Source organism: Octopus bimaculoides, chromosome 4 (assembly GCF_001194135.2).
Source record: "Octopus bimaculoides isolate UCB-OBI-ISO-001 chromosome 4, ASM119413v2, whole genome shotgun sequence".
Lineage (NCBI taxonomy): Eukaryota > Metazoa > Mollusca > Cephalopoda > Octopoda > Octopodidae > Octopus > Octopus bimaculoides.
In genome coordinates, this window is record NC_068984.1 from 1,676,147 (window position 1) to 1,686,743 (window position 10,597).

General features: G+C 38.8%; 1 protein-coding gene across 2 annotated transcripts in view; it reads left to right on the forward strand.

Annotated features, from left to right (window-relative positions):
- Nucleotides 1–5,054, forward strand: part of LOC106869042 (uncharacterized) — a 30,588-nt gene extending 25,534 nt beyond the window's left edge. The window contains exon 3 of one of the 2 annotated variants that reach the window (XR_001409361.2): nucleotides 4,432–5,054. Coding sequence is in view for 1 of the 2 variants with exons in the window: in XM_014914550.2 (XP_014770036.1) it covers nucleotides 4,432–4,769 (338 nt within the window). In the remaining variant the exon portion in view is untranslated. The remainder of the gene's footprint in view (nucleotides 1–4,431) is intronic. The other variant, XM_014914550.2, reaches the window with a different exon arrangement.
- Nucleotides 5,055–10,597: the final 5,543 nt, after the last annotated feature.

A 10,597-nucleotide genomic window follows, 5' to 3' on the forward strand; every position in this document is an offset into this window, starting at 1 on the left:
CGGGAGAGTGAGGTCGCACCGATTCAGTCGTCAATATAACGGCCGTATAGTTCGGGAGTGGGAACAATGAAACTTGAGAATATTTGGGCCTCAACGTAGCCAACGAACAGGTTCGCATAGTTGGGGCCCATTCTCGTTCCCATGGCCACTCCCGGTTTAAGAATGTGTATGTATGTGTGTGTGTATGTATGTGTGTGCATGCGTGTGTGTGCGTGCATACGTGCTTGCATGCGTATGTGTGTGTGTGTGTGTGCGTGCGTGCGCGTGTGTGTGTGTATGTGTGTCTGTGTAAAGTCAATTCAAATAAATGAATAATAAAATTAACAATAACAGACAACAAGACGTACACAAGGAGTATATTGGGTTGACGCTCGGTAAAAGGAGAGAGTTTTTGATGTTTCGAGCATAACTCTTCGTCGGAGAGGGGAAAGTCTAAAGAAGGAAAAGTAATCGCGCACAGCACGTGTGTAGTTACATTGCTGAAGTGACCGGAAGTAGTGTATATATGTATGGCTCCGAAGATGCTATAAAATATCGCAGGAACCTTCAGTTCACACTGCAATGTTTCTTATAGTAGAAACAGCTGTAGACTAATGTAAGGTTGTTACGTAACTACTGTTCTTTTATCGATCACTAATGTGTGTGTGTGTGTGTGTGTGTGTGTGTGTGTGTGTGTGTGTGTGTGTGTGTGTGTGTGTGTGTGTAGTGTAGTGTAGTGTAGTGTAGTGTAGTGTAATGCAGCAGGAAAATCAGAAAAGTAATATGTATATAATTAGTGTCAATGTATGTCTGTAGTTCCTCTGTCAATTTCTACAAGTCGCTGTGTGTATGGGTTGACATTAACAATTATTGTATACACGTATATATACATACACAAACATACACACATACACAAACATGCATATATACATACATACGCACACATACACACAAAAAAAAACATGGACAATTGATTAAACAGGCGTATTCCATGTCTAAGAGTCTCCGGAATTCTTCCATTATCCAATTTATGCTGGCTTTTACAATACTGATTCCTTCTCACGCTATCTTGGTTCCATTGTTTTATTCTATGGTTTGTTATCATTTAGCCATTATCTGTTTTCTTTCTGTCTGAAAGGAACCGCTAAACAAATATGCACCGCCAGTCGAAGACGATTTAGTAATAATAATAATAATGGAAACTAAATAAGAAAAAACAAAACAAATAAAAACAACAACAACAACAATAATAATAATAATAATAATAATAATAATAATAATAATAATAATAATAATAATAATCATGATAATAAAAATAGGATTCAGTTATTCTACGTGAAACCGACAGTAATAATCGTTATCGCCATGAAAACCACTATCAATCACACAAGCCAAACGTTTCCAAACCTATTGTGGGTGTGAGTTCGTGTGTGTGTGTGTGAGAGAGAGAGAGAGAGGGGCGAGGGGGGAGAGAGTTGTGCTTGTGAGCGTGTGCGTGTGTAAATATATTACTGTATAAAGGCAGCGAGCTGGCAGAATGGTTAGCAGTATTCCGTCTGTCATTCTGAGTTCAAATTCCGCCGAGGTCGACTTAGCCTTTCATCCTTTCGGGATCGATAAATTAAGTACCAGTTGCCTACTGAGGACGATCTAATGACTTCCCCCTCCCCCCAATTTCATACATACATACATACATACATGCGATTATGTATGTATGCATATGTGTATATGATACAAGCGTTCGAATCGGGGGGTCTTTCGAAGTAACGTTAGAGAAGTGGGTGCGCAACTTGGAAATGATGAAATCTCTCCAGGTCAATCCACTACTTTTTCGTATTGCGAGGCCACTACGTATTGAGGATACTACAGTCGCAAGAATGATGGATTTTTCAAGCCGAGACAACCAGCAAGGGACCCTAAAGGAACCCATGGAATCCGTTGCTCGCTCATGGGAATCCACCTGGATAGTCTAATGACTGTTGTTTCTGATAGGACCCTAAAGAGGAGGTGATGCCTGCAGACTCTACCCCTCTCGAACCTCCCAAGAATTATGAGAGGAGACGATGAATACAGCCCCCACACGTGTGTGTGTATACGTGTGTGTGTGTGTGTGTGTGTCTGTGTGCGTGCGTGCGTGTGTGTGTGTGTGTGTGTGTGTGTGTGTGTGCGTGCGTGTGTGTAGTATTTAGCTGCACACCCCGTGCAGATACTGATATTTACCCCCACACGTCTCCTTTCCCTTCCAATTTCACCCCCACCTAATCCCTAATCCTTTCCACCAAATCAACCGACATTTATCTGAGTTCTTCCCATATATTAAAACCCTCAAGATCCCCTTCTTCTTTAAACCCAACTCTTACTTCTCCCACCATCCATTGCTTGACGATCTTCTTCGACTTCCTCCACCCAAACCAGAAAGTCAACAACTACAACTTCCTCATCGTTTCCATCTGCAAATGTTCCACTGAACTCACCTCCAGGCACTTAGGCTCTTCGCAGTCTTCCATTGCACCTCTTTAAATCCCCCTCGCCACTCTCGCCCCTCCCAGCTCCTTTCCTTTTTCTTAGTTCTGCTGTAACGCCATTCCTAACGGAGGCGGTTTTCTTGGCCCGACTCCCGCTGCTCTGCTCTGCCCTGTTGAATTGTTCTCACATTCAAATGCTTCAAATTTTCCATGGACTTTCTTTTATCAGGGTACACGGGTAACGAAGGCAACCAGAATGAACTTCAAATAAACCGATTTGTTTCTTGGACAGTTTGAGATTCAGATCGCCACCCGGTTCAGCAGACTTCACCGCAGAAGAATACGGTCGTTTCATTGACTATTGGAGCGGTGACACTTCTTCGACAAACTTTAACTCATTCATTGTTTGCGTCAACTTCTTCCATCCTGTCTTAGATTTTACCACCACCACCACCACCACCACCACCTTTATTCCCCACCCCAACATCTTCACTGCTGTCTTTTCCGAAGCCATAGTTCTCTCTCTCACCTCGGTTTTTCCTCACCGTCACCTACCTTCTCATTTTCCTTCCCCTCCCACACCTTTGTAATTATGATTCTCACTTTGATATCCAGTCGCACCGAATGGTCAGCTACTTCGTTCAACGCGGTTATTCCACCACAACCGTTGGTGCTTCTACCACAATGTTGACATCATCTCCACTCTTATATCTCGTATCCGTTCGACCACCAACCATTTTCCCGTCCCCTTGTCTCTCCTCCTGCGCACATTTTGCGGCACTTCTCTTTCCTCCGATCTTATCCAGCTGTTTCCCATATTTTCCTAGAATGCTTTCTCCCTTCCTCCAGACGTGATGCATTTTCTGTGACCGAGTCTATAGCCTATTCCCTTTTTTTATCTTCGCCACCCCTCCTGCTCGAAAACCTCCGCCTTCATCCAAAATGTCATCTTACCCAGTGATAATCTCTTTTATGCCGCCAACCAATTCCTCAGTTGGCGACATAGAAAAACCTTCGGAGATCTGCAAATTATTTTTAGAGAGAATTTTTTAAGCATCGGGCATAACAACACCGGATCACATCTCGGTCCCCGGTTTGTCGCTTTCGTTCTTCTTGGTCGCACCTATTTGCACCTTTCTACCTGTCGTGACGTTTTATGAATCTACCGCATCCCCAATGTCACCGGGGACAACAACAGCTGGCCATTCGTCTAAACACCAAACCGAACAGGGAGCAGTAATCACTTTATTTGCCTTTTGTAACACTGCTGTCTCTAACACGTACGCACGCACACACACAAACACAAACACACACACGCGCACACACACACACACACACACACACACACACACACGCAACATTATACACACAGCTACCTGCACATACACTCGCACAACACACTGCACTGCATACACATACACATCCATGTACAATAGAGAATACATCGTCTCTTATCCTCCTTAACGCGATGATCAAATTCTCACATAACCATATGGCATGCTCTCTCGCTTTCTCTCTCGTTCTCACTTACACACACACACAGGTACAACCACTCTCGAATGTTGTTTCCCTTGATTAAAAATCCTTTCTGGTTGAAAAACACTCATCCATGTTATCCACTTCCGTCCAACCTTTTATCAATTTAAGCCTTGAACTGTTTATTGTAAAACATCGTTTCCATTCAACTCTCTGTTCTTCTTTTTTCTTATTTTTTTTTGTTTTCTTTTTCTTGGTGAGGAGCTATAGACCGAAATGTTAAGCCTTACTTTATATCTTCCTTACATCGTGAAATTTATCTTATTTTTGAAATTTTCTTTGCTTTTTTGTTTCTGAAACCGTTACAATATGCGCACGCGTATGTATTTGTATATATGTCTGTCTGTCTGTCTGTCTGTCTGTCTGTCTGTATGTATGTATGTATGTATGTATGTATGTAGGAGATATTTGTATTCTACTGAAGTTTTAAATGGTATCTATTTATTTGCAGTAGACTTCTATCCAGCAATGAGAGATGAAATGGCTAATCTTTACAAGAAAACCCACCCTTGGTCATACATCCCGTGGAACATCATCGATTTACCTTTTCTCTACAAGGAACCGCCGCAGAAAACGTTACCTGATTTTTCAAATGATGAAATATATTTCGATGTTGGTCTCGGCAAAAGAGGTTTACCTTTCTCTCTTGACATTGCAAAGAGACGTGAAAAACCGCTTTTGACTAAAGGATTGCTTATAAAGAAACTAGAATTGCTTGCACAAAGAGCTCACCACCTCGAACTTCCTGAAGATAATGATAAGAGAAGACAAAGTCTTGCACATTCATAGGAAAATATTTCGAAAGGAAAATAGAAAAAAAAAAAAACTTTGATATTTAACAAAAAAAAAAAAGATAACGATTTAAATGTATTGCTAGTAACGTGTGAAAAATAAGTTAATATGTTTTTGGGAAGTTGAACTATAAATTAAGTTTTGTAAATAAATGATAAACTAACTAAACAACCATTATCGCACTTTATTGAAATGAGAGACGGAAACAGGGTTGCTGTTGTTGTTGTAGTTGTTATTTTTGTTATATAAATTGGTGGTGATGATATTGTTGTTGTTTCTCACAAACGATATTTCTGTTGTACAAATGTATACAATCATGTTCGTGTATGCAAAGACATACGCTACAAAAATTGCCTCGAGGGAAAAAAAATTCTCCTTGTATGGCATTTTACACCCATTGGGCCATAAATGACATCATGGAACCGCAGAACGCTTGTGTTTCTGCGTCTTTGCACGTTGTTAGCTAAGGAAACCGAGCCGTCGTTCACAGTCACTAACGACTTGTTCTTATAGTTTATCAGCAAATGGTAGATTTGCTGATATTGGCAAAGTGCTGTCAAGCTGGAATTAATTAATCAGAGGCGCACTAAGCAGTGATAAACGAAATATAGGTGCGTACGACCATATTTAATACGTTCGTGCAGACTCGGATATGGAAAGACACCTGCGATCCGATGACGTCATTCATGACCCAATGGTGTGTTTCTCACACATATTGTCTGTATGGAGAATTTTTCTGTCGAGACAATGTCTGCAGTGTAGTCTTTTTCAAGTCCGAGTGTGCATGAATATATTAAATATGGCCGTATACACCTATATTACATTTAATGCTGCTTCGTGTGCCTCTAATTAATTGATACTTTTGTTGTAGTTTTTGTTGTTGCTGTTGTTGTTCTTTGTATGTTTGCTTCTTTTTTTTCTTTTGTAAGAAGATTTCAGCTCTGCATACCAAGACGATGAAGCAGGCATCAATTTTAAAGATATATACTGCATCTCCTCCTGGTATTGATTAAACAACACCAACTGAGTCGCCTTGTATTAAGGAAGACAGGACAGATGGGCATACGATGCCACAATATAGAAGAAGATACGGTTGAGTGGAAACGTATAACTTGGACTCTTTGTAACTGGACGTGACACTTTCAGTCCTCCAGTAACAAAGAGTGCAAGCTATACTTCACTCAGCCATAGTTGAGGATTGTTAATTTCCATCCAGGTTAATTTCTGTCCAGTTGAGGATTGTTAATTTCCATCCAGGTTAATTTCTGTCCAGTTGAGGATTGTTAATTTCCATCCAGGTTAATTTCTGTCCAGTTGAGGATTGTTAATTTCCATCCAGGTTAATTTCTGTCCAGTTGAGGATTGTGAATTTCCATCCAGGTTAATTTCTGTCCAGTTGAGGATTGTTAATTTCCATCCAGGTTAATTTCTGTCCAGTTGAGGATTGTTAATTTCTGTCCAGGTTAATACCCCAAAATGGTGAACCATTCGAGGATACAGTGATAGCAGCTCTAAGAGCCGAAGGTGAAATTAAGAACACAATGTGGATCATTGTCTGAGAGTTACCGATAAACCAGGAAGATATAAAGCGGAATGCGTCAAAAGATAAGTTCATAAATGAAACAGAAAACACTGTGGTCAAAAAACAAGAAAAAAAACCTCATGGGCGAAATTACACATCGATTTCACGGGTCCGTTAAATGGTTATTACTATTTAGTAGTGGTTGACAGTTTTATAAAATGGCCTGAAATTGTTAAGTGCAAAAGACCAGCCTCCTCGATTGTAATAAATTTTTGCACAAATTATTCGCAAGATTTGGCATCCAAGACGTGATAAGGGAACACAATTTGTATGCAATGAATTTAGAAAGTTGTGTGAAATGTTTTCGGTAGAACATCTAACGATAGAGCCTTACCATTGCAGATCAAACAGACAGGTAGAACGTTTTGTTGATACTTTTAAAAGAGTTTTAAGAAAAGTAAGCAAGGACGTCACGGACGAAGTCGCTCTTCAACAATTGTTAAGAGTGCACAAGGTGAAACCGAACCTGAATACATCAGCAGAACTGATGCTCGCAATGAAAGTGAAATCCGTTTTTGATAAACTGCCATCTGGCGAGGAAAGAAAAAGTGTCAGGAAGGGCATATCAGAATTTTTCAAAATTAGTGATAAGGTGTACATGAGGTCTTATAAAAACGGAAAACAGTAGTGGGAAGAAGGTGAAATTACTAAGTATAGGGAAAGTGATGTATGGGATAAAAAGCAGAAAAGGTATTGAAGAAAGACACAGAAACCTATTAAAGAAGAAATTCATAGAAAATGAACCAAACAGATTGAAAATACCTATGAAATGGCTGTATGACACATTCCGCGTACCAACACCGTTACAGGTGGTTGAACCCACGCGTAAAAGTCGGAGAAAAAGGAAGAACACAGAGTTCCTAAAAATAGACGCCAAAAAGAAAAAATATATTAATTTGTACAAATGAAAAAAGAAAAAACTCAAAAGGAGGTGGGTGAATAAAATAAAATAAAATTACTAAAGAAAAAAAACTAAAAGAGAGGTTGTAGTGGAAATCGTATACCTCTCCCACGGGACAAGTGGTATGACACAGCCACTATGAAGTAAGACGACGTCAACCAGTATGGAGAGTCGTGTGTCAGTCGTTGTAGAGTTGTTGCATGAGTTTTCAGTTGGAGTTAAGTGTCAATTACGTGTTATAGTCGAGTTTGAGTCACAGTCAAGTTAGACGGTTCAAATTCGGTGTCTTGCAGAGCTCTCAGCAAAAGCACGATAGACAAAGCGATATATTACCATTCCAGTAGAGAAGAGTTACACTTTATCTGAGACCAAGAAAATATCTTGACTACTAGAGTAGATACAACAACTACAGTCACAACAGTGGCCGCACATTATAGATGTGGAAAACACCACGTCATAACAGTAACACATGCCTAAATACCAATCTTGAGAAATTAAGCTTCTCAAAACCAGAAGGCAGAAAGTTGATCCGAAAACTACAGATCCAATCCATCACATCACTGGAACTATAAAAATCTGTAATACTTTCCAGAAGTTTATCATTTAAATATATATGTGCATGTCTAGATATGCAACTATAATGCATGAGAATACATACATAAAGCAAAACATACAAATCTGAACACATACATACATGCATAATACATACATACATACATACAAAAATACCCTATTGATGTTGTTGAAATTCCAATGAAGGAGCCTTGGATCTAGGTTAGAAACCGGCTCTTTCTCTATTGGCAGGTAATCTTGAAATAAAACTGAATAATGACATACATATATATACATAGATATACATACATATGCATGCATATATACAAACGTACATACATATGCCAGAACAAAAGTGTGTGTCGAAGTGAAAGGGATTTGCGGACGAAGATATTAACTAATTTAAAATTTCCTACATTCCTAAACAAAATAGACTTCTTCCGATCCTATTCGTGTAAGAATCTACTAAACGCAGACAGAAAGCTGGTTGTAAGTAAATGTTAAAATAAGTAACTGATCATAATTAACATCATCAATCCCTGTAGAATTTCGCAAAACCGTTTGTGAGTTGTGGTTCTAATAAAACGTTACAACTACAACAGTGAAGACTAATAAAACCGATTACACGGCATCAATAATAAACGCGTGCATAATGTATTACGGCGCCGCACGGACAGATCTTTTTCGTTTACAAAGTCGATTCAATAATTTGTGCTGCAATTCTTTCGTATTTTCTAGTTTATAAGGTCAATATATACAAATGTATATTACTGTGAAAAAACAGATAACGTACGTATTTTTGAATTATTAACATTATTAACAAATATGGTTTCACATTCAGATTCAAGTATCGCACATTCTAAGACCGCCGATTTAGTTTTATCGAAACTAGACCAAGAGCTAACGTTTTGCTAATAGTTAAGTGGGGAGCGAAGTAAAAGCATATGGTTTGTGGCTGGTTGTTAACAGACAGGAGCAAAAAAAAAAAAAAAGAAAAAGTTTTCACTTAAGTTTCGTTGCCTAAAATTCTAGTATCTATAATTGTGCAGACTAGCTAGGAAAATGGATATACCGTTCTAACAATGGCTAAATTAATATAGGTCATTCATGATCTATTTCAACTTTTCATGGCATAGAAAAGGTTAAGAGTCAAGTGGAAAATACAGAACAATAGGCCGTATGTATGGCTAGGGAGAATCTACAGATTCAGTTTCGAATCTCAGGTAGGACCTAGCGAAGTCGCACACGTTCTTGTAAAATTTCCTATCTTCTTAATGAATGCATGATTACATCTGATTTTTAAAAAAAATTCTAATATCTTACTTGCTTTTCTAGAATTTTCTTTTTGTTTTTGTTTTCATAGCAACTATATTTTTTGTGGATAATATTTTGCCAGATGCGCCTATGGTATTGTAAAGCTATTCCACTTTTGCGTAAATAATCCACATTGTTCTTTACGGCATTTTAAACCACAATCTTATAATTACTTTAATATTAATTCCAAATTATCAAGATATTCTTCACCTGTTGCCCTGATAACAGTGATATCATCTCCTCTATATGCTGCACATTTATTCCAGACAAAAGGAATATTTATCACAAGTAATTTCTGTGATTCTTCTGTTAATTCGATTAGTAAATATGAGTATTATAACGAAACTAACTAGAGAAATGTTTGCCAAATTAATAAGAAAAATATAATGATAATTAATTATAAAATTAGGAAGGCAACTAATTTACAACTCTGGACAACTAGTAACACCGTAAAGTTCGGATGGTTAGAAACGATTATCGAGGAACTAAATTCTAGATTTACGTAGGTCAAGAATGTTGATTTTTACCTGTCTACAATCATTTGTTTATACGAGATTAGATTACGTCCATTAATATTTTGTGCTGACGAAATTGTCATAGAGATAATCTTAGATGCTAAGAAAACTTTACTGTTTGATAAAGACTGCCAGCGTGAAGAAATCAGACATCGAAGGAATTTTCACTTTGAGTATAGAGTCGTATGATAGTGCACATATCTGTGATCTTTTCAGTCTACACATGCTACAAGTCCTAAAGGTTAAATTTGATTGTCGTAATATTTGTATGTACAGCGACGACTGTCTGGTAATGACTTCCCATGCTCACGGCCATACTTTAGATAGATTTAGAAAGGAACTTGTCAACTGGGACTGAAAATCACCATAAACATTAACCTTAATATAGCTAATTTCTTAGATATCACATTAATTTAGACATGAATACCCACAAATATTAAAAGAAAATCTTTTGAGAAACTAAAATCATTAATAAGGACTCATGCCAAGTTTTTAAGAACGTAATTAAAAACGTAGTTAAGAACGTTAGTTGAACGAGCTCCATGTCTTCTAGCAAAGTAAATTTTGCCAGGGCAGTGTGGTATGACGTCAGTGTCTGGGGAGGCTGACCGGAAGGGCGAGTCGACCGGAAGGGGGAAAAGGGCAGAGGGAGCCTCGATCGGCATTCGTGCCCTTTTCAAACGGGGCTGCGGTGAGGACAAGACGTGTTGTTCTCGGTTTGTGGGAAGTTGATCGGGCACTATACGATCGCTGGTTGGTTGCGCATTGCATGTAGTTACATCAAGAGACGAGCAGAGGGGGAGAGTTGGAGTGACAAGGTAGGAGAGGCGACGGTGGCGATGATGCGGGAAATCCTGGAGAGAACGAGAGCGGAAGACCCGGTCAGAGGAAACTGGTATGTGCCCAAGACGGAGTGCGGGACGGTTTGGTGTGATGCTAGCAGTATAGCGATAGGGGTTGT